General features: G+C 35.6%; 1 protein-coding gene across 3 annotated transcripts in view; it reads left to right on the top strand.

The window, feature by feature from the left end:
• SV2C (synaptic vesicle glycoprotein 2C) overlaps positions 1-24660 on the top strand; it is an 89885-nt gene extending 65225 nt beyond the window's left edge. For 2 of the 3 annotated variants that reach the window (XM_015848876.2, XM_015848877.2), the window contains exons 7-13: positions 2651-2761; positions 4288-4376; positions 5079-5243; positions 7967-8100; positions 9541-9744; positions 9976-10135; positions 16829-17012. In XM_015848876.2, the coding sequence (XP_015704362.1) occupies positions 2651-2761; positions 4288-4376; positions 5079-5243; positions 7967-8100; positions 9541-9744; positions 9976-10135; positions 16829-17012 (1047 nt within the window). Of the gene's footprint in view, positions 1-2650; positions 2762-4287; positions 4377-5078; positions 5244-7966; positions 8101-9540; positions 9745-9975; positions 10136-16828 lie in introns of all 3 variants that reach the window. The other variant, XM_032441290.1, reaches the window with a different exon arrangement.
• Positions 24661-25239: the final 579 nt, after the last annotated feature.

The following is a 25239-nucleotide window of genomic DNA, read 5'->3' as shown; positions in this document are numbered from 1 at the left end:
AAATGCATCATTGTTTCCTCATTGAACAATTATTAGCACCTTATCATGTTAAGCCCACAGCACAAAGAACTTCAGATATCCTTTTAGTGTATCTCTCTCTTTCCCTTTCTCTCTTTGATTTAAATAAGAACTGGCTACTGTGACATTTTATGTTGTAAATTTTTTCTCTAAGCTCCCCTGAGCTCCACAGCTTCATCCAGTTTAGGTAAATATCAGTGTATAACTTAATTGTTAGCTTTTTCCTCTGATTTCTGACAACAGTTACACCAAGCAGATAAACTTTGATTGTATGCTTTCTACTCCAACAGCAGGTGTAACTTGAACATTACTGTAATTTTAGGGTGCTTTTGTTTGACTTGTTTTCCTGCATCATATTGATATAATCTTTTTTGAGAAGCTTTATTTTTTCCCCACAAGTCTTGTTTATTCTTGTTACTTATCCTATTGAGGAATTTACCTTCAAGCCTTTAGAACAGAAATGCATCAGTTGACGAGCAATTGGTTTAAGAGTTAGAAATTCCAAATTAGATACAGTCTAATGATAAATCGTGAAAGTTGTGGAAATGGTAGCTCAAAATACTTTCAAAAATGCATTCTGAGAAGAAACAAAGTTCAAATAAGTTGTTAAGCCTTCATATAGATGCTAAAACTCCTCCCTGTGTCCATAAAATATATGATACTTAGTTAATTGCTTTAAAGGGTAAAGTAAAAACAAATAAATAAATGAATAAATAAAAATCCTTCTACCTCAGAAACAAAAATTCTCTCCATTCTTTCACTGCTGTGTATAAAAAATCTTTCAGTTTTCCTGTGAATATTTTCCTTCTCAGGAATTTTAAACATTTTGTATTTCTACTCATTGCTATTGAACAGAGGATCTCTTTTCATTTAAATAGGTATTCACACCCACCCTTTCCTCCCCCTTCTCCCCCCACATTCTTCATCCCTCATATACTGACAGCTAAATTTGCATGGTCCAGATGGACCATTGTCCAGATTCTATAGGAGCTTTTTTGTGTGTTAAAGGACCGTCAAGGCCATGGGCTTTTTGTTCCTAATCACACGTAGTGGTCCTGGACATGTATAATTTCCCCAGCCTTTACTGCTTCAAACAAATCAGGTGGCCTGGATGCTGAAAAGGCTGAAGCTCAGCTGCTTGCTCATGAAGTATTCTCACTCAGAGAGTATTATTCAAAATGCTTTTTCTACTCACAGAGATGTAGCATGAAAATGTTTGAGGAAGTCTGTTTGCACAAGGGTTTTGATAATATTAAAGGACTCAACTCTAAATCTAGTCTAATCCTTTTGCATAAAATATTTAATAAAAACTCTAAAAATCTAAGATCAAATAAATGATAGAGACAGAATTATTGCTATTGAAAAGGGCATGATGAGAAGGTTACAGGTTTTGGATATCATAGGTCAGCAAGACAGTAAACTTTTTTATTTCAGAAATTAGGTTGGTTACAGGTAAAATTGCTTAGCAAGCTTTGTTTTGTATCCGTTAATGGGATGAGGCTGCTGGTCCTTCTTAAACATAGTATATCTGTAAAACAGTAGGCTGAAAACTAGACCCTTACCATCAATGCCACTATACCTTGGTTCCCTGTAGCCCACTCTGATACATCTGTGGGTGGTGTCCTCATTTTGTTAAGAAACAGGATCTGTTTTGGCTGCCAGAAACAGCAGCTGAAAATTGAATATCGCATCTGTTGGTCCTTCCTTTCTCATATGTCTGTCACTTTCCCCATTTTATGGATTTTCTTTCTATCCTCTTTCATTCATCTTTATTTTAAATAAACTATGGATGAATACACTGTTTTGCTATTACTGGGATGACAGAGGAAACTAAAACTATACAATAATATATTTATTAGGTCAAGGAGGAGATAAGACTATATTAAACTTTTTTATTCTCCTACACTTCATTATGCAAGAGAAAATTAGCATTGTAAGCAGCATTACATTCTCGGTCACTGGTATTTCTATATTTTTCCTTTATGTTTGCTAATTTCAATTTAGGTGTAGGAGATGATTGTTCATAAAAGGAATAATATGCACAGTTCCAGCCCATTACATCTAATTTTTTCTTTCCTCCTTAAAAAAGGATCATTGAAGCCTACACCTGAAAGACAAAGAGAGTTCCCTGTCTGCTGCTACAGGAAATAAGAACAAAAGAAAAACACTATTGAACTATTAATTCTTGATATTTTAAAGCTTCTTTAGTCATTACTGCATAGTTAATCAATAGACTTTCAGTGATGTGTTAATGGCAAGTCAGAAAATGTATCAAACTCTGGATGTGCTCAGTTGAAGGTTTAAATAATGTTTTATCCTTCATGGCATATATAGATAAATGCAGCAAAACTTGAGCAAAGCCTCACAGTAATATGTTGTTTCAGTCAAAGGAAAAGGATTTCCTGCATGGTTTGAAAGTAGAGCGTTTTCAATGCAGTTCCCTTCATAATGAATTTTGTTATTAAAGTGTGCATGCTCTTTCATATTTCTAAAACATTCCTAATCTAAACACTGGCTTAATACCTGTTCATTTTTAGTTTATGGGATTTATTAAAACCCTCTAATACTCCTCGATATTCAGTTCAGTGCTTCAAGAAAATGCAAACATTTGCTGTTCTTCTTCTATTTCTAGGTTAACAGAATTAAAACTCCAAAGCAGATAGATGAGCTCATAGAAATAGAGAGTGATACAGGAACTTGGTACAGGAGGTGTTTTGTTAGAATTCGCACAGAGCTATATGGTGTAAGTAACAACATCTTTATTTATTATGAAATTACCTTTTATAATTAGCATTCGGAAATGCAAAAAGAATTTGAACTAATGCTTCCAATAACTGCAATTCTATGTTTTCCACGCAAGTCAGTAACTAGTGTAAGATTCTAGCTTCCTGGGCCAGAAAAGGCATAGATGAACCACAGGTGGTGGTGGAGAAAAAAATGAGAGGACAAAAATGTTGCACTGGCCTTTACAGAAGTGATGGCTGACATTTGCTCAGTCTCCACAATATAATTTTTGCTGAAAATAAATATCTACATGTGTGAAGAGGTGAAATGTGATGAAATTAACAGTCTCTACCTACAAATGGTAAAGTCACAAATAACCTGTGTAAATGGATGTCCATAAGGCCTTATAAGCAACAGAATATGCATATATTTTAAATACATCCCATATTTTTCAAGAAAACTACATTAGAGGTAATTCAAAAAGATTAATACATATCCATTGAGATTGTGCTCCACTTTTTTTCTCATTAAAAAAAAACAAAACAAAAACAAACAAACAAACAAAAAAACCAACAAAAAAAAAACCAAAAACCACATAATAAAATTAAAAATCCTCATCATTGAAAAAGTTTAAAAAGTTTTTCACAGCTGTTAAAATCTGGCATCCTAAAGCTTCCAAGAGCTCTAGTGAAGCATTGTAAACTAAGTTTTGTTATATATTTCAAATCAAGCTGCTTTGCTTGGAAAAGATGACATTTTCCATATGAATAACAATGTAAAACTACATGGGAAGTATCTACTTTTAAACTTACTTGTTCAGGAATTTAATATTTCTATATAGAAATATTTTGTTTTGTTTAGTTTTACTAAAACAGCTTTAAAGGAATTGCGCCTTTACTGTTTCACATCCTTGTTATATTATTGCACTAGCCCCTGGGCAAGAGTGTCTTCCCTAGTGTGTGATATATACTAAAAATTCCTAAAATAAAGTGCCTCTTGTCTTGAAGAGGGTGACATTCTTGGGAGAGGAAGAGGAAAACACCGTTATCAGTCAGCTCTATTGTAATGTTTCTGACCTATGTGGTACTCCTTTAATCCTCATATGATTAAAATACCATTTTCTATCTGTGGTAGGTTATGACAGATCATACTCGAGCTGAGTCCCTGTTGAACTACTGAAGAGAGTTTCTCTCAGCTTAAAGCTGGGAAATGAGAAGGAAACATTCCTAAGACACACTTCGGCTAGTTTATTTAAGATAGTGAATGAAGCTACCTAAAGGATAGCTAAGTTCTACATAGTCAGAGAATAACTGAATCAATGGACAAGGTGAAAAGAAACCAGAATGGCATAGAATGTACACAACCTGGTAATAGCCAGTAGACAGTGTTCTTGTAACAGAAGTACAGCTATCAGTTCTGTATCAAGGTCATCTGCTCTCACTGATTCCCTGAGAAAGCAAGCAAATCAGAATAAAAAACTTGTACTATTTAACAAAATTACTCAAAATACAATTTAAAATGAGTGGATATCCTACTGCTTTTCAGATCTGGTTGACTTTCATGAGATGCTTCAACTACCCAGTAAAGGATAATACGATCAAGCTCACAATTGTATGGTTCACCCTCTCTTTTGGGTAAGAATGGCTGAGATCCTGAATCATTATTTATGGACTTGACAGAAGAATTGTCATCTGTATGCAAATCTCTGTCCTTCAGATTACTATTATTGTTTGAAAAACCCTTATTCAGTAACTTTACAAAAAATGTTATTATGTAGTCTATTCCTGATAGTAAACCAGACTCAGAGAATATCTGTCTTAGAACACTGGCATCTTCTGGCATTTGAGATCTTTCAGTATTTTTATTCAGGCAATCAGCAAGCACAGGAGAACTGTGATTGTTTCAACATTTTAAAAATATGAACCTGGTGCCCTAACTTGAAAATAAGTTCATATTCTTTAGGTTAGTTTTCAGGGATTCTTCAGGTTAGGTCTGCAGTTTACAAAGGGTGGGGGTTTCACTCGATGATCTCCAGAGGTCCTTTCAACCTTCAATTCTGTGAAGAGCTTTATTCTTCATGTTTGGATGCCCATAGGACTTCCTGGTCTTTTCCATGGCAGTGCCTAGCATCTGAGCTCTTCTTACCTCCCAGCAAGAAGCAGGACAAAGGGTGACACCACCCACTGGGACAGAAACAGATAGAGGGATACGGATGGGAACAGGGAAAAGCCAAAATGGGAGGATGGTGGCAGATTAGAGCTCTGGGAGCACAGCCGTACTGTGGTCCCACTGGAGCAGACCCCAGGGCATAACAGAGCATTTTCTGTTTTTCACAGCTACTATGGCTTATCTGTCTGGTTTCCCGATGTCATTAAACACCTTCAGTCAGATGAATACGCGGCCCGAGTGAAACTCTTCCGGAACGAGGAAGTTTCAAATTTCGTCTTCAACTTTACGCTGGAAAATCAAATTCACAGCAGCGGAGAATACATCAATGACAGGTTTATAGTTGTCCTAATGCATGTATTCTAGGAAGTCTGATTAATACAACATTTTCCCCAGTCTACTGATAATTGTTCTGTTTTGTTTTAATGTCTCTACTCTCAGTCTGATACAATTTACCATAATCCAGTTTTGAATGGTGCATTTCTGCATGAGGAAAAGTGCTACTGTGTATGCCTTGCTCTCTTTAGTGTTGGATCCCTCATGCCAACACTGCTTCCCTGACCTCTTGAAAACAGACTGCAAAGTGGACCGGAATGCTCATATTAACAATCTTTCTTTCCACAGTGGGATTCAAAGTGTTTGTGGCAGAACATTGCAGAGAGAAGAGGAAGGATGTACTTTCATTTACATTGCTATTTTTTACTTGTATTGATTTAAGATGCTTCTTTGAAAATGTGAAACTTTGAGAGGATAAGATCTTAGCACAGGAAAACAGAAATTAATTACTAGTCCAAAGCAACACAACCATGAACAGCTCTAAAATGGGAGGACAACACTTTGGCAATGTCTTTTTTTCTTTTAAGCTGAATGTATACTTAATAAGGCTCTAGCTAGGCTTTTACAGATAGCAGATACCTCAGAAGAAAATTAAATACAGCTGTTTTAAGTGCCTGGTTTCTCTTAAGAGATAAAGAAAACCACTTTTTGAGCAGTCTCCTAGATAACATGGTGATAAGCAATTATTATTTCCACATGAAAAGATACATCTAAGTAAATAAAAATAATGATTTTATTAATTCAGGGCTTTTCCTCTTCTCTAATAAGAACTTGAATTTTGACACAGCTTATGCATTGCAGACAAAAATAAGCAGTTATCTCATTTTTAAACTAGCAATTACATCCCTGTTCATTTGCTTTCCAAGAGGCATCTGTTCTCCTAAAAGCAAGGAACCACTTATAGTCAGTAAGTTTTAGATGTTTTGTACTCTGTCAACCAAGATCTTATTAATCTGAACTAAAAATTACTGTAAAACATTAAGTCTAATACTAATCTACTCAAAAGCACTTTCAGGTGTGCAAATTCAATAGGCATCTGACAGTTATTTGAGATTCACAAGCTATTTTGAGCAGTAAGGCAAACTCTTTTGATACAAAATTTTTTATCCACAAATGTTTCAGTATTCCTGTCACTCTTCATTTCAGTGTTTCCTTCATCTGAAAGAAGCTGCAATGCTTCACTTTTTTACCGCATTACATTTCTGTTTGGTTCAAATTCAGATCACTGCAATTCCATTTTTAATAGAGTACAATGTATTTCCTGTCAAAACTTGATGTGTGCATCAGGAGCTTCTAGGACATATAATCTGTCTTTCCTATTACATCTGACTAATCTAATTGCTAAATGCTCTTTGTTCTCCTCTGATATTAAGTTAATTTTCAAAATGGAAAGTGTTATATGTAAAATGATAATGAGCTGACACTGAACGCCAACATGATTTTAATCAGTGTCAGAAATGAGCAATGACAGGGTAAGTAAAACTAATGGGCTGAGAACACCTGCTTTTCTGACCAATACAGAAAGATAATCATGAGCCAGTAATTCTTCTATGATAATCATAATTCATTTTTGCTATATTATCTCATCAATACGCAGTTCTAAAGACATCATTGCTGAGTGTATAATTCCTACTGTTTAAAATGTAACATGTTTTCTGTGCTGCTGTTCCTACCATTAGACTTTTAGTAAGACAAACACTTAGCTAAGCACACTAAGCTTAATTAGAGTAGAATCATATCTGTGTTTGGGAGGGTTTTTAACAGTTCTTAAACAACAGTTAAAGCATTGTTTTTGAAGTACATTAGAAAAATACTCCTTAATTACTGCATCTGTCTTATTTTTATTTATTTACTTATTTTGTTTAATTACCTTAATAATAGTATTAAGAGTACAGTGGAAAACTCTTACAAGTCTTACAGTTTTGTTTTAAGCCTAATAAGGTTCAGTTAGGAAGTAACTACTAGTAACATTCTTTGCCTTAACTTTTTCTACTGATAACTTGATTGAAAGTCATGATCAAAGACCAAAGATTTAAATGAAGGTCAGTAGGAACAAGGTTGTTCAGAAATAGAAAAAGTGACTGACCATACATTTGTGCATGTCTTATTCAGAAAGTACTTTCAATTATATTCACAGGCACAGAGCTAGGAAGCCCATCCTTTCAGCTAGATATCTAGCTGTATAAACTACCAACATAATTGTTGAGATAATGGTCTGTAAAACCATTTTTAAAATCTTGAACCAGTACATTTTGGATTTGAGCCTCACACACTACTCAGTGTATTTTTGTAGAGAAATAAAGGTTCTTTTAAAAATCCTTTCTTTCAGCTCTTTGGTAACAGCAGGTGCTTGTTTGTTCCAAGAGACTGGGTTTCTGGTGTTTGAGATCTTGATTTTTGACTGTAATGCTAAACTGCAAGTACTGTTCCTTTTACAAGACCGTCACGACACAACTGAGATATTCTCATAGAAATACTTGCGCTTTGTTACAGCCAGCAGCTATGTGCAGCTATGTACTTTATTAGTGCTTTTTCTGAAGGAGGGTATTCCAAAGTCAGCTAATCATTTATTGCATCTCCCGAGTCTCATTAAGTAATCATTGTTCCTGGAGGTGAGACTTTTTAGAAGGCAGCCATTAAATCTGTGTAACTGCCTCAACTTGACCTGTTGTTGTTTCTAACCTGTGAAATTAATCTGATACAAATTATTTGTACTGGACAGGTTTGTCATGATGAAGTTTAAATCAGTAACCTTTGAAGATTCACTTTTTAAGAACTGTGTGTTTGAAGACATAACTTCTCTGAATACGTACTTCAGGAACTGCACTTTTGTGAATACCACCTTCTACAACACAGGTATTACCTGAAAAAACTGCATTGTTTATCTGCATATTCTCATTTAATTGTTATGGTGTGATTATAAATTCTGAATTTCTAATAAAGCAAACGGAGCTATAAAATCAATGGGCCTCACTAAAATAATACCAGAATAGAAACGATCACACTTCCCTTTGAAATACTGCAGGCCTAACATTGACTCAGATAATAAACTTTTCTTTGATTTTCAACATTTCTAAAGATATCCAATCAAGATGAGAAAATGGCTGCTTTAATCTGGTATATTTTATTCCGGCCTGGAAAGATTTGTGGAAGAATATTCTGCCTGCTATAGCACGCCTGCTATCCCATCATTTCAAGGTGTACTAAACATTCTACAAAAATTATTTATGTGTGTTTTTACATTTTAAGCAAATGACTTCTGGGTTTTGTTTTTCTTTGCTGTTGTTGGATTTTTGTGTAGTATTTATTTATTTATTTAGTACATTAAAAGTAAAAGCAGAATCTTGCCACATAAGCTTGTGTTCAGAGATAGACAGCAATTCTAATGCTTTTCTGTGACTCTTGTAATCTTATTAGCAACAGAGTTAGGCTTCAGGACAAGCAATGCCCAGCTTTCTTCATCTGGAAGAAATGTACTCTTGAGAAAAGGATTTTAAGGCTGATGGAAGGAAAAGAAATAAAGGAGGAAATATAAGGAGAATCATCTGAAATGTTATTTGAAAAGAGACTGATAGCTTTCAAAATAATTAGCTAAATGCAGAACTATTAAAAAATGGAAGTCAGAAGCATCTGTGGTTATTTGTGCTTTAATTAGGAATATTTGAACAGTCTCAGCTTAGGCTAAGATTGCAGAGCTCACAATTAGTGAAACAGATTGATAAACAAAGAACTAATTGCATCACTGTGTCAGACACATTTTTAGTACATATTCTTCAGACCAGAATTGAGCTGAATACCAAGCTGTCCTCTCAGAAATGAAAACAAGTTTAATCTGAAATCTGCATGAACATTTCTTTTTAAGAGAACTCAAACTAAGTATGATCAGCTGTTTTATCTGAAAGGTTCTCTCTGAAAGGTATGGAAATCACAGGTCTGATACCAAGCAAGACTGTGGAACAGTTGCAATGATGACTGATAAAAACCTGAAGAAATCTAGTGCATTTTGTGCAAAGCCATTCTGTTAAAAGAGGCCCGAACCAAATATAATCCAAACAGGATTTAAATATGTTGATATAATTGACCTAATTCAGGGTCTCCATTGACCTCTTTATGAACTTTGCATATTTTTCTATTAAGATAAAAGGCTATCAAAATTAACAGTGGTAACTAGTGCCATTTTATGAAGCAGTAAAATCTCCTAGTTGTCATTAAGTTTGTCTAAACTTGCAACTTTTTAATCAAATGTGAACATGGAGGCAACTGTTCGCTGAAAACTTTTTTTTCTTCTTTCCACAGATCTGGAGCAATATAAATTTGTTGACAGTGATTTTATAAATTGCACATTTTTTCACATCAGGACAGGATGCCAGATTTCCTTTGATGATGACTACAGTGCCTACTGGATTTATTTTGTTAATTTTCTGGGAACGTTGGCAGTGTTACCAGGGAACATTGTGTCTGCTCTTCTGATGGATAGAATTGGACGTTTAACAATGCTAGGTATGGACTTGACTTTAAAACAGGAAAAATCCCCATACCCAAAGCTTTTCTCACAAAGTGACATCTTCTCTTTTTAAAGGGCATTTCTTTAGTTTTGAACTCAAATATACGAGACATTTATTTTGCTGTATTGTGTGAATAAAATCTTAGACAAAGCGAAGAAGAATCATTCTTTCATGTACGGTTCTACTTTGAATTCTTTTTTTTTTTTTTTTTCCATCTCCCACATAGGTGGTTCCATGGTTCTCTCTGGCATAAGCTGTTTTTTCCTGTGGTTTGGGACCAGTGAATCCATGATGATAGGTATGCTGTGCCTCTACAATGGCCTCACCATCTCAGCCTGGAACTCTCTTGATGTCATTACTGTGGAGCTGTATCCTACAGACAGAAGGTATGTAAAGATACATCTCCTTTAACCTTGCTATCAGCAGGTATGGTAAATATAAATGGTTAAGTCTGAGTTTTACAGCAAAAATGATGTTTTGAATGAACTAAAATCATAGTTTGTCTTAAGAATAATAAGAAAAAGAAAAAGATTTTTTTAGCTATTTGGTATGTCTTTCACATCATATACCATCTAATCAGGAAAATACTACAAATAGGCTGGGATATTTTCCCTGTTTTTCCTTGGTGAGGGGTTTGGGAGAAGCTTTCCAGTTTTCTGCCACATCACAAAGTGTCTCTTATCACTGTGCTATTTCTTCTGTCTTTCAATGGAAGTTTCAAATACAGTGAAATACATTTCCATAAGTATATAAATGCTGGGTGACTTTGTCAACACTGATGTAACTGATGCTGACACTACCTTTTAAGGGAGGAAAACTGTAGACTGGTTAAATATGTTTTCTTCTCATTTCTATTTTTAAAGAACATGTGCCTCTCTATAGAAGAAATTAATATCCACTGGTGTTGTTGTCTCAAAACAACTACACTGGGCTACTTGTGAATCTGAAACACTATGATTTAATAGTAAACACTACTGGTTTTATTACCTCAGGGAATCTCCTTCTGCAAAAGCTATTTAATCAGTTGAATACTAAGGTATAATTCTAATAAATATCTTTTATAAGGAGTTATTTTGTTGGCATTCCTGAACATCACAGACATAAGCATTTTCTTAAAATGAAATAAGTGTAAAAGCCATTGTTATTCATTGAAGAAAGAAAATTCATCATTACTAGGAATGATTAGAACCATGTTACTGGCTTTTATCCTGAGGCACCTGTATTAGTAGCCAGTGGTTGTTTTTAACAGTTTCTGCAGAATATGGGATTGTAGTGATTTTTTCCATGTTTTTCTTTTTTAATAACCTTAAATGTGCAGTAATACCTGTATGGAACCCTAATTAAAAAATACACTGGTAGCCAGATTGTTTGGATATTTTTTGCAACAGATCAGATAGAAAGTTTATCACTCCATGTTATCAGTGTAAACAGACTCATAGGCCTAGTCTACCTGATCCAGGAAAATCATTGCTGACATGAACTGAAGATGAGTTTTCTAAAAGTTCTGGTTCCATCACAGCCATTTTTTTCCTAATGGAATTACAAGGAAATCAGCGATTCTGGAAGTCTCTTCCTATCCATGACTTTTCAAACTGGGGCAAAGATGCTCACTGCTTTGCTTTTTTTAATATTCCAGTATGTACTTTTTCTTTACACTCAACCAATGGAATGATCACAAAGCAATTGTAGACTGCAACTGGAAGATGGTCTAGAAGAAAAATGTGTGTAAGGAAGCCAGTTCAAGTTAACATGCATAGCTTGCACAGCTGACAAGCTACTGAGGCTTTGCCAGTGTCATGCAGGCTATTACAAAAAGGTGTTTTACTCCAAATAATCTACAAGAGATTACTGGCTTTCTAACAGATAGGGATTTGGTGAGCAATTTGGAAATACATGGTGTCTGTGATATACAGAAAACACTTTTGTTTCCTCTTCATCATCTGCCCGCAAAGCAGATTTAAGGTTGCTTCAGAATCTTAAGGGATTTGAATTCCATATGCATTCAGAATCACCGGTATCTATATTTATTTTAAATATGTCGGAATACAAAGCAATTCAGTTGATTGTCCTAAGTTCCTGATAAGCATGTAGTTGGAGACAGGATAGAAAACAAGACTTGTGAAGAGTGGCTGAGGGGATTATGACTATTAAGTCTGAAGAAGAGAGGGGAGATGTTGCTTGCCACAACTGTCTGAGAGGAGGTTGCAGCAAGGTGGGTGTAGGCCTCTTTTCTCAAGTGACAAGTGATATAATGCAAGGAAAAGGCCTCAGGTTGTGCTGGGGAAAGTTTAGATTGGACATTAGGAAGAATTACTTCACAGACAAGGTGGTTAAGCATGGTAAGCATGGTAACAGGCTGCCCAGAAAAGTGGTGGAGTATTTAAGAGTGTAATTAATGAAGTATTTAAGAGATGTGCAGACATGACACTCAGGGGACATGGTTTAGTGGTGAGACTTCATATATTTGGCTAAGTGTGGGCCTAATGCTCTTGAAGGTTGTTTCCAGGTTCTATTTATTTTTAATATTTTATGACACTGTAATATAATTTGAGCTTGTATGTTCTTTATAAACCCTGAGTTGATTTCCACATTGTCTAAAATAAGAGACTTTGAGAATGTAAACATGTTGGGTGGTTTTCAGACAGATGAAGAAGTTATATTAGAAGGTAGGAGATATATTACAAGTATTAGTCAAAGGTAGGTTTCACTTTTCCAGTTAGAAAACACATGGTAGTATTTGAAGATTAATATATGTTAATTAATATATGTTAGGTACTTTTCAATACACAAATTTTAAAGCACAACAGTGATGAGAAGCCATAAATAAACACATTTCTAGTAAGCAAGAAATTTAGTCAACCTGCAGTATTATCTCATACTTTGTCTCATCTTTTGTTTCATCTTTTGTCTTCTCCTCTTAATGGGCTATGATTTTCTGGATTGATCGTCAACAGATTCTGAAGTCTTTGATCTGTTATACCCTTCTTGAGAGCCAAACTATATTGTTCCATAGCTCTGAAAGCCCTGCTCTAAAGCAGAAATATTAAACTTCTTGTGAACAGTTTTGTGTATAGTGACTTTCTTCTCTTTGGCAATGGAGTGATTTTCTACTCTGTTTTAAGCGTTCTGTATTTTCAGAGTGCTCCTTTGAAAGGAGAGGGTGCAGAAGTTATGGCACTGAGGAGAAAGATAATGCTGCCAAAACTGACTTTAGGTGCCAGGTTTGTCACCTGTGGGACCTGGTATCACAATCACTTAGCATTTTAGAAGAGGGAATGGGCTAATTGTAGCTCTAAGTATTCAGCACTTCAGCAACACGAACTTGAAGGTGCTAAGCTGAGCAGCCAGAAAATGTTAAAAGCATATTAATGACTATTTTGTTAGCTTGCATGATTTGCTAGCATCATATAGAAATTCCGTGGCAGAAACAAGGATTGTGTACTTTCTCCTGAGAGCGCTCAGCTACCTTATCCTTGAGACTGTTTTTTCATCATACAGACCCAACCCAACAGTGCCTCTTCAACTTCTGTAACACGTGAGGAAAATCAAGTGTCTTTCACAATATGATTCATGTTTTATTCCTCAAGCTATCTTTGTTCTGCACACTGGCAGAATGATGTGGAAAAAAAAATATTGTATGATGAGGTAATTATAGATTGTGCTGTAACGTGTGTGTGCCCAAGGGGCTTGAAGTAACATTGCATAATTTCCTAGCTCTGCTCGTAATGCAAATATGAGTAGAAGGGAGTTAAAATTTTCTGAAGAGGTAACATTTAGGAGATTGTTATCACTTTAAAATGCAATCATTTTATTCATATGAATATTCAATGTTTTCTTGTGAACTAATTTGGGAAGCAGTCACTTTATAAGCCAAGACTCTGATCCAGGAATGGACACAACAAATAAAATGAAATCTTGTATCTCCCACAAAGTAAACTGAGGTCAGATTCCATCAGATAACCAACAATTCATCAGTTTTGTTAAGGCTGCCAGACATCTGGGTTTGAATCATGGCCAGGAGTATTTAGAATTCAAGATGTGCTATAGAATGATTTCATCCTGTTTTGCCTGCTTTGATACCTTTAAAAGAAGTTCATAAGGGTTTGGTCATGATTAAGAATGAAGTCAGCTATCTTCAGTTCATTATATTTAGCTTTTTCTTCTCTTCTGAAGCCCTGAGAATCTATCCCAAGAGAAATCAACCCTATTCTCAGAATGTCTTAAGTCCAACTTTTTATTGTTGTGGTTGTTAGAAGTTTTCTATTCATTTGAGTCATAACAGCAGTCATTAATCTACTGTAGATTGTTTGGCAGCTATTTTCTACTGCCATCCTGTGGAAGTGGTTCAACTGCACTTTTCTGGAATTGAAAGGTGGTGTTTTTAAGGTAAGCAATGCTGCACCAATGCAGTTCCTTAGGTAACTGTAAGGGAAGAAGGTACATTACATTGTTTTACTTGCACACTAAACGATGTAATTGGTAAGTCAATGGTATACATCTGTGTACTGATTTTTAAAAGATACAAAAATGTTCTAGCAATAGAAAACTGTCAATAGCACATTCAGAAACTCAGTGTTTTTATAACATTAATGTATAATTAACCCCCACAAAAATGCTATTCTGAGTCTATTGTAAAGTGATGGGTTGATTGAACACTAGCTTTGGCAAGAAGGATATCAAATGTCTATGTTATGTATATTCAGTAGTACTTTATTGCAGGAAAATAAAGTTTTGAGGTGCACCATAAGCAATGGAAAAGCGATTTCGAGCTATTTTATTTAGATATGCAAGCACCTAGTCTAGGAAGGAGCATACATGGCAACTAGGAAGCAATCTCCTTTAATCCAAAGGCTTGGATAATCCTTCTATTTTTAACTTTGGATTTGTGCCATTTGTTATATGGGGCTTGGGTGAAAGGAAGCTCAGTGTTTTTATTTGTCACAGCTTTCCCACCACCTGACATAAGATACATTTGGTAAAATTCTTTTTCTCTAACACTTAGCTTTCTACCAGACCTGACGTTTTTACAGACCTTTCATAGACCTTCCTTCAGCACATCTCCCAGTGCTCCTTTGAAATATTTCTACAAAAGTCTTAATCATTCCTCCTCTGAGGAAAGCCTTTTCAAGGAATTGCTGCAAAGGTGCAGGAAGTTTCTCAAGCAAGTCTTAAAGAAGTAGTGTGCTTTTAGACAGATCTCACTCGGTTGCACTGCCCTGCAGCAGAGCACATCAGTTTGAAGATGATGATGACCTCTAGGTGAAGTTTAGTTTTTTTGGCACTAAATATTGTATAAGTACTGCAAGTCTAATCAAATCTTTAAAAAAAAAAAAAAAANAGTGAAGGCTCTCTCTGTCACTGTTCAGAAGGTTTATTTGAGGCCCTTCTGCTTCTTTTCTTTATTTGTTGTTTTTAGAGAGACCAAAACACTGTTGTCTATTGCAGGAGACATGTAGCCAAAGTTCTAGTAAATGAGAAAATATGCAATATACAGAGCTGACAGTCAAATGCCAAGTATGGACTTCTGTGATTTCACTTCCTTAAAAAATGCTTTAAATAAAGAAATTGACTTTGTCATGATAAAATGGACAAATGAGTATTTAATCTTAATTAATAAAAACTTTTGGAAGGTATATTAACTAGTCTTCATTATTATGTTCATTAATTCTACTCTACAAACATCTTTCTAACTAAATCAAGAATCTGAGAAAGTGCTGTTACTTAAAATGATTCCGAAGTTGAAGAAAAGACAAACTAGTGATATGATGGCTGCAGACACATGCGTTGTTTGCTTGAGGAAGTTTTCTCCCTTGCTAGGTTTACTTTAAAAAAAAAAAAAAAAAAGAAAGAAAAGAAAAAAAAAATGTTTCTGTAAAGAATCTTGGTAAACCTCTCAGTTGTAACCTTGCTCTCAGTTGGGAGCGAGTCTGCCTGCTTCCAGTTGATTCTCTGGGATGGTCTCAAGGGTTTGGTGGTAGCAGACATTTGTCATATGTACTTCCTAAGAGTACACAGCATGTAAGTAGAGGATTTACATTTCTTTACATAGAGTCTCAGTATAACTAGGTAACCATTTAGTCACTCAGTCCATTAGTATTAATGTAAATTTTTCTGTTTAGACTAGAGGCATCTTTCCTTCTAATATTCTTAACATTGCCAATGTAGAAACATACTTTTCTAAATAAAAACTTATCTCTTCCTGAGTGCTACTGCTTTGTCCCAGTGAGCAAAGTGTGAACTCCATGTATTCCTTCTCCCTTTCACTTCTTGAGATTTGAGTAATGTGATTCTACCATTGTACGGATTCTAACATTGTTCTTGTTAGAACACTTTTGTTAGGACAAGATTATTCTTGCAGCTATGAATCACATAGTCATGTCATAACATATTTTATTAAAATGATAGAAGTTTGTGTAATACATTTACATACTGGTGACCAAATATTATTAAAATCACACTCTACAAAGCGAAAGCCCTGCTGAGTTGCCCATACCATACTTTCTGCTAACAACCTATTTCCTTCCCCTTTTTTCATAAGATTCTCAGGGTCTTCTCTACCGAACAAGGCTTTTTTTAAGCCTCATGCTCCTTGCTCCTAAGAGATAGCCAATCATTATTATTACAGGTCTCATTAGATTAGCCTTTTGAAAAAGTACTCACTGAATGTGCGTACCACCTATAAGACATCCATTTTTATTCAGTACCCCATGATGCTCATCCTTCTGTTTTAGTAACCTCCTTCCAAATAGTTCTTGAAAGGCTTCCAACCTTCTGTCTACCAGCCCAGCATGATAGATGTTACTGAATTTCCAGCTGCAGGTTTTGTTGTTGTGTAAAAGTACAAAGTAATTATTTCAACATCTTGATTTCTGGAGGGCAGAATAAATCTGTCTCCATAAAACTCTGCTGCAGTAGAAACAAAATTTCACATAAAAAAAGACCAGGTACAGAATCCTTGTTGGCATTACTTCTATGTAAGGTATTGGGCCTATACTGATTCATTCCACTGAAGATTTGTTTACAGGCTTTTATTGTATATGCACATTTAATTTGATTTTATTTTTATTTTTTTCTTTTAGGGCAACTGGCTTTGGCTTCTTGAATGCACTATGCAAAGCAGCAGCCGTCCTTGGAAACTTGATATTTGGTTCTCTTGTTGGTATCACCAAAGCAATCCCTATTCTCCTTGCTTCTACTGTTCTAGTGTGCGGAGGTCTGGTAGGACTTCGACTTCCCGACACGAGAACCCAGGTGTTGATGTAACAGGAAAAAGCCATTTAGTGTTTCTTTCTTTCTTTGTACAAATGTCAGCTCTCCTGTTTGGTGGTGCAGAGGCTTCAGATTATTAATGCTTGGTTGAGTGTCTGGATGGCAGAAACCAAACACAGGTGTGTGGAGTGGCAGAAATCTAAAAACAACTCTGAAAATTTTAGATTTCTCTTCCATTTGCTTTCATTCTTTGCTATTTAAAGCCATTTCACTTAACTTCAAACAGCAAGGCTACCTCCAAAAAGGCTTTCAATGACATGTCCAGGAAGATAAAAACCATAGTTAAAATGCAAGCAGTATATTTCTTAAAAACACAAGCTAAATTTGGCCATGGCTTTATGAGCTCTTGTAGTAGTGCAAGTCAATTACTTAGCAGAGAATTTTGTATGTATCAGTGCATGCATCAGTAATCAGGAATCTGTGCAGACTGCTTTTGTACTGAAAATACCAACTTTCCATAGCAAAGCTTATTAATAAAAACTTCTAAATTTTAAGCCAGAGGCCTGGACAAAAGTATCAGTGCCTCTTCATTGGGAAGTGGCTTTAGGTAGATTCATCTAAAGCAAAGCTTACCATCTACACATATTAGTTGAGAAGAAGGGAGATGAAAGGCCCAATATGAGTTAGGATAATAAGATTACTAAAATAAACACTTTCACTCTTCAGTGCTAGTCATTCAGAAGAAAAAAAAAATTTAAAAATTTCCTCTAATTTGTGGCATCTGGAGTATTTTTGCCCGTTTAAAACAGAGAACACATCTTATGCCAGATGTGTGTCAATGCAAAAAACAATATTTATGCTCTTGCAAATATGAATCAGAGAAAAATCAAGCCAATGAACTGTATAAAGAGTGAGATGCTGTCAGAAAAGTTTCTTTGGCATTTACATTTCTGTTTGATATTTACACTTCAAATACAAGTTTATTTGTCAGAGGATACCACCTACTAAATTTAGTCAGGTCATAACTTCAGCATAATCTGATTAAAATCTCTCCAGACTTTTTTTTAAAAAAAAAAAAATAAAATATTAAAACGAAGAAAAGCAATAATAAAAACACCTGAATTGATTTCATAGCTTATACCCTCATTCATATAACCATTTTCTCATTATTTTTAATAACCTAGAGAGGCATTAGTGTATAATGTATCTGAAAAGCCATTAAGAAAAGAAGTGTTGAGGCTGCAGGATTGGTCATAAGACCAAATGTAAGTGTGGCAGGTAAATGGTAGTAAATAACTTTCTTATAAGCCATATGCTATGAATTGTTTCAGATCGCAATAAAACCATCCCCACCAGTTCTACTGCCCTGTAAAATGCTATCAGATCTCTTTAAAATGTTAGCATTCAAACTTAAATGTAGATACAGTGAACAAAGGGAGCAGATTCCCCTGATGACAGAAACTGGCTTTGCTTTCAGTGAAGCTATGACCATTTTTTCAGCTGATGACCTAGCTATATTTTCACTTTTCAAATAATAACTTTCATATAAATCATAAGGCAAAATTCAGCAGTGCTTTTTAAAATTATGTCTCACTACTTTTATTAGGTGACCAAATAATTGCCAAAGAAGATAGGCTATCAGATAAGGTCTGCAGAGTAGGATAGATGTTTCTTTTTGGTTTTTTTTAATCTTTCTCCTATGTGGGAAGTAGTAGTATCTATCCCTGCATTTTGTCAATTGTCATCTTAGTTATTTTGAAAAAGTAAGTAGAAGACGGTCCAAACAAAACCATCCATTACATTTAAAGTTCACTGCTTGATTTAGTGAATATAGAAGTCTCAGTTTTGAACAAATTCTTGTGCATTGTAACACCAGAAGATGAGCCCAAGTTGGGCTTTCTGCTGTTAACAAATGAGTAAACTGGCTAAATTAAAAACAACAAAACAACAGTAACAACAACTAGTGGCCATTTTTTGGATGCTGATAACTAGAATATTGTATAGCAAAAATTTAGTAAGTTTATTTTACAATATAAACAGTCCAAATGTCCAAGGTAAAATATTTTATAACTAAGTTTTATTTTAACATGTCTTAAATTTCTAAAATATATTTCAAAAAGAGGAAGAAGAATTATTTTTCACCCAGTTCCAGGGTAAGAATAAAATTCTGGCCTTAGATTAGCATCTGTGGCTTTTGTCGACTAGTCAGAATCCTTACAGTATTTCAAGTCTATCTTTCCTCATTAGAATTGTATTTGCTTTTGGCTGTATTTCTCTGTGCATTTTCATTAGTTACATATCCCAACTCCTTGTAGTTACTACACATCTTATTTGAAATCTGAAGTCTCTGTACGTGTTTGGAGTGAGCCTCAACAGCAGTGATAACTAAAAATTACATTGTCTTGTGATGCACTATAGTCTTCAACTTCTGTCCAACCCTGTATGTAACACTGAAGAACATACAGACTGTACTATATGATCACTGTGGAGGAAATGGGTCATAGGACAATAAGATTCAACTTTTGAGGGCTCTGGTTAAACATAACACTAAAAAAAAACACTAACACTAAAATCTCATCACTTTAGAAATCATGCTGTTTGCAGTGCTGGTTCTTGTCCTAAATTTTGGCCACATCATAAGTATATAATTAGGTCTGAATTTAGCAAAGTGGGCAGCCTGAGATCCTGTTTGGAACATAGTAATAGCAGGGATGAGTAAAGACGAAGACTTTACCTTGCTTGGTCTGGGATTAGAGTGAAAGATCTGAAGTAGGAAAATGAAAAAGGAGAACAGTATGTAGAAGAAAGGTGAAAAAGTAAGCAGAAGAGAAGAATAATGCAAAAGTCCACAAATATTTCCAACATACTAAACAAAACCTAAAGCTAGAATCTTCCTAGCTGGTGAGCCAGATGGCTCAACATACTTGAAACTGCGTGTGAGCCAGCATAACAGCTGTTCGCACAATCAAGTGGTTTGGTCTTGAATGCAGTGAAGATCTATCCCATGAAGACAAAGGGAGTGAATGCAATTTCAATCTATGAGTACTTGGTTACATACTTATAATCCACAGCTTGGAATGGAAAAAAAAAAAAAATGATCTGGACACAAATGTTACTTAGGTTATACACAGAAATGTTTTGTCTCATCTTTAGTGAATTTGTCTTTTTTGCAGCTTCCAACGTGATCTCAGGTAATAAATATTGGACAGTATGAATTTTGCTTCCTTTCTAATCCCATTCATTTATATCTCACACAAAGAGTCACATAGTGGTCTCTGTAGAATCCTGATAAACCTATAATTAAGAGGTCATTAGCATATACTTTCAAAAGAGAATAGAATACCATAATGGTCATTGTTTCAAAATGTGAAAACGGCCAGCAAAACAGACCACATGCGTTGATTTGTGCTGAATACATTTTATTTATGTTATTTTACTCATGACAAGTTGTTTGACAGAAAAGCTTGACTTAGCAGACTCCTTTTTCTTGAAAGCATATTATTCATTATGTTTGTACGTTTTAACCAGGCTGGCTATAGTCATGTCATTTAGAAGCAAGAACCACAATATGTTGCATTGATTGCTGAGTACAGACTCCTAAGAATGGAACTAGGAGTACGTTCTTACTGTCTTTTTCCTTCCTGCTTGAATTTTGCTGGTGACCTTCCAAAGGTGTGTACTACAATTCTAGCCAGAGTTAATGCATTAGACCTCCTTCCTGATGGGTACACTGGTCTGCTATCATCTTAGAAAAGTACGGCATCCTATGACTGCGAAGTCAGTTTTTGCTCTTTCTTCTCATATCATTCTATTCCTTTCATCCCAAATTATCTTTCTTACTAGAGCACCAACTTTAAAGAATTAAAACCCACTGCTTGCGCTCTCACTTGCTTCTGACTTTGTGGTAACATTCAGTAACATGGTTTGACACGCAGTTTTGGAACCTTAAACCAAAATGGAAAACAAAGTCTTTCAGACAATCTCACTTTTTTGAAGAAAAAAGACTACGCATTTCTCTATGTATCTATCTGAGGCCTACACTTATGGTTACTTATTGCAGGCCAGCATCTCAAGAGATGATTCAACCCAGCATCAAATTGAAAAAACAGTCAGCCAGGCTCACTTTGCCTTTTTTTCTTGTTTCTGATGTGCTAAGTCACTGCACTAAAGCATGAATGTTCCTGAAGATCTGTGTAATAATCTCATGGTACCAGAGTACTTTCAAATACTGAAGTATCCTTCCTTTGCAGGAAGGAGCAGGATATTCACCATGGCAACAACAGTAAGGAATGCAGGTAACAGTAATCGATTCTTAAAAATTTAGCATTTGGTTAAGCATTAGAAGAAATCATTTGAGGTTGATTTCAGTATACAGGCTAATTGCAGACTGAGTGAGAGTAAGTGGAGGCAAAAGAGACCCGCAGGCAGCTTTACCAGTAGGTGTTTTCAGTTTAATTCAAGTCCTGAGCAGAGTTTCAGATATACTGACTGTGCTAATTCCACGTCACCACTTGATCCCTTTCTTACCTCCAAACTGTATGCAAAAGCCTGCTTTTTCATGCTGTGTTTTCTGAACTAGGAGCAACGAAGAGTATTAATTCAGGCAAGTACTCTATATTTTACAACGAGGTTAATGAACAAGAAGGCAGGAAATGCAGAGGAAAAACAGTCTTTCAAACTTATTTGATTCTGGAGTATGATTACTGAACATATGTTTTCTTTCAAGACTCAGGAGGAAATGGAGCATTTCTGTTTTCACTTCTTGTGTCTTTAACCCCCTGAGTGCAAGGATTCATTTTTAATCTTCTGATTGAATTTTCAATTCCATTTCCAGTTTACCAAGTAGGAGACATGGCTTGTAGTAGCATGGTAATGTCTTGTTTAGGTAAAAAGGTATGACTGGATATAAACTTCTCTCTCTGACTAATGAAGGTCTTTTTAAAACTTAATGATGGGAAAGAAAGCTCAAGTCCAGCACACATGGACTGTCTATATGGGGAACTGAGGGCTATGCTATATTTCTAAGAACTGGAATCAGAAGTAGTGCCTCAAGAGTAGGCGTAGACTCCATCACTGCAGAAAAAGAAAAAATCAAAGCATAACATTTCCTCCAAGTGGAGCTTAGGCTAAGTGCACAAATAAGAAGATTCTTCTGTATTTCCACCCACTGCACTGCAAGAACAGCTGGAGGTAAGCAAGGTCCATTTTGAGAGCACACGCTTCTTTCTGTTAGTTCATCCTCCAGTTATCTGTGAATTTTGTTTAAGTCTGGTTTACACGTTTAAAGCTGATACTTCAGAAGAAGATGGAGCAGAAAGATAATGGAATGAAATTAAATGCCAAGGGAGATTTAAAGTCTTGGGGTTCAATTATTTTTATTTTTGGCAGATGTTTTCTTTAATGCCTACCCTGTAGCTTGTTGTTCTAAATTATTACACCACCAGAGGTGGACACATACACAGACGCACATTCATCTGTGAGAGGATACATGCATACACATACACGCAACACAGGCTGATGTAGGATCTAAGTGTTACTTTCTGCATTATGCATTATTCTTGGAGCACAAATACTGTTCTGTTCATTTCCTTGTGCAAAACCCTTTACCTATCCATGCACAGCATTCATCGTAGATGTCAAGATTCATCTCAGTTGGGCCTTAGCTTTCTGCCACTGGAGGAGAAATGGTCTGAAAAGTAAGATCTGACTTAGCTGTAGCCTTCCACCAGCCACACTGTGCCAAACAGCGAGACAGTACACCGTACAGAGGCACTGGTCTTGTTCCAGTGACTAGGAGAAACTCTCGGATATTTAAGAGCTTTGAGTTTTGTCTTATTCAAATAAAAGTCTTAACAAACTTAATGGGGATCTTAACATGTTAACTTCTGTGTAACATATGAGAAAATGTCTGTGTCTTCCTGTAGAGTATGCTTTTCATTGTTCCTGCATACATGCCTGATGTCGTTATAGTAATGTGGTTATTCTATTGTTTACTGTTGTTCTTATCAGCAATCTTTGACCAGCCTGGAACAGAGCCATTGCCAGGGTGTCTTTCATTTAATGATTAACATCCCCAGAGATCTACTACAATAGTATTGCAGTATAAATTAATTCCAGCTACAACCTGAGTAAATCCAGGCTGAAAACTGCAGCATATGCGCACACACACTGACACAGAGCAGTGAGAGTGGGGAGGGCTCTGTCAAAAGCTCAGTCATACACTGCATTACTCCTTCCCTGTTTTCAGAACTCTCACTTTGCCTTCTGCTTCTATGCACATGTTCTGTAGAACTAAAATACCTTTAGAGGAAAATGAATATTCCTTTCAGAGGACTTAAAAATGTGTAGTTGCCGTAGGGAAGCTAGCTGCTTTAATAGTAAGACAAAAACAGCACTGTTTCAAAAAGTGAACATATTAAATACTTAATTGTGTATATTGGCATGTGGGAGTTTGTGTTGATGTAAGAGAAATTAGTTCATCTGGCCCTTTTTAATAAACATGCATAAAACTATTCGTGTTTTAAAAGCCTAGCTTTTCCCTGTGAGTGCAATGTTTCCCCAAAAATAACAGTATTTTTAATAGCATCCAATGGTGCATGTCTAATGTGTCAAACAACTTATTTCAGCCATTTTTGCAAGAATGTTATAGTAAAATTTCTCATTAAATCTTTCCAGTAATGGATATATTGCTGTCAAATGCCTAAAATTGTGACATTTAAATTACATTCCTTACTTGGTCTCAAACATAAGCGTCATTTTACTTTGCATCTTCTTTTGAGAGCACAGATTTCTCTGCAGTACAATAATACTGCAAAAGTCGGGCATTAAAGAAGAGCTCCTTCACACTGATGTAAGGTGTTGGCACTGTGAGGTTACTGATTTTCTTTAAAACTTGTCAGCATCCCCTAATGCTGAACAACAGAAGGGAAAAATGTACTTTTTCTTTTTGTGAGCTACTTCTTTCTCCCAATTTCTCCTACCAGCCTTTTACCCAAATTGCCAACTGGGAATACAGTTTTTCAAGCTATCTCTAACGTACAAAAGTTCAGGTGTTCCAGTGTGCATATGTTGTCAAGAAATTCATAACCATTTCTGACAATCTCAATTTCTTTACGTGAGAAAACATGTAGATATTGTATATAAGGTAGTGGGGTATTTTGAAGTTGAATTCCCATTTATATGTGTTTAATTTCAGATGTACTGATTAACAACAAGATCTTGGCAATGGTCCTGGCCTCCCTGGTTTTCAGTTTCTTTTTTCTTTCCTTCTATGTGTGATCTTCTGTGATGCAGGTTACAGTCATCACTATTGTATATATGTGTTTGCATGTGTGCGCATTGATAAACTCTGTTTTGGAGTTCCAAATTTTTCCTTTTAAGTCCAGCTGGTACACTTGTGAACTCATCTTTCCAGTATACTCCTCTGTGTCAGATCGCCAACTACCAAAATGTTTGACCAAGTGTTTTTATTAAGTACACTGAGGAAAGTTGTATGTATACTTGTGAAAGGGCATGCTGTGTAGCATGACTGTGTACAGTATAAATCTATAAAACGTGGAAGTGTTTATAAATCTATTTGCCAAATATTTATCATCCATGTAACAAATGCAAAGTTATTTAGTGTACATCAGATTAATAAAGGGGCATTTTTTGCTCTACTATATTCAAATAAAGATTTGTTCTCTGCAGTGAATGCACATCAGGTGTGATAATAGCCAGAACATCGTTCTTCACTACTCCCAAAATACTGGAAACAGTTGTTTTACTTCAGTTCACACTCCTATGGCTCTCTGTTATGTTCTCTTTAGTGCTTGTAATAGAGGCAGAACATGCAAACAAAGAAGTATGGAACAAGTTAATAAAGTTAAATTAATCTAAATGATAATAAAAAAAGACAGATTTCAGGTTACTATGGTTGCAAGAGACAAAGTTCTACAGTTAGCCATCTGGGGTTCACATTTTTATGATATATAATTGCACAAAATAAACATCTGGTCACAACATAGCTGCACTGCAAGGCTTTGTTATCACCCCAAGAATCTAATCTAAGTCTGTGTGGTGAGCTTACAGCTGCAAGGTATGATAATCTCTGCATCCAAAAGGCCAGCTGGAATTTATACAATCAAGATACTTGGTATCCAACAACAGAAAGACAAACAAGCAACCCCCTCCAACCCTCTGCTTTACCCCAAATCTACACATCAACATTAGTTCTTCATTGTATTTGTGCACTAAGGGCCACAGAAAAACTTAGGTTGTATGGTAGCTTTTCAATAAGAAA

Source organism: Coturnix japonica, chromosome Z, assembly GCF_001577835.2.
Source record: "Coturnix japonica isolate 7356 chromosome Z, Coturnix japonica 2.1, whole genome shotgun sequence".
NCBI lineage: Eukaryota > Metazoa > Chordata > Aves > Galliformes > Phasianidae > Coturnix > Coturnix japonica.
Note: the sequence above shows the minus strand (reverse complement) of the source record. Positions and strands in the feature narration are given on the sequence as shown.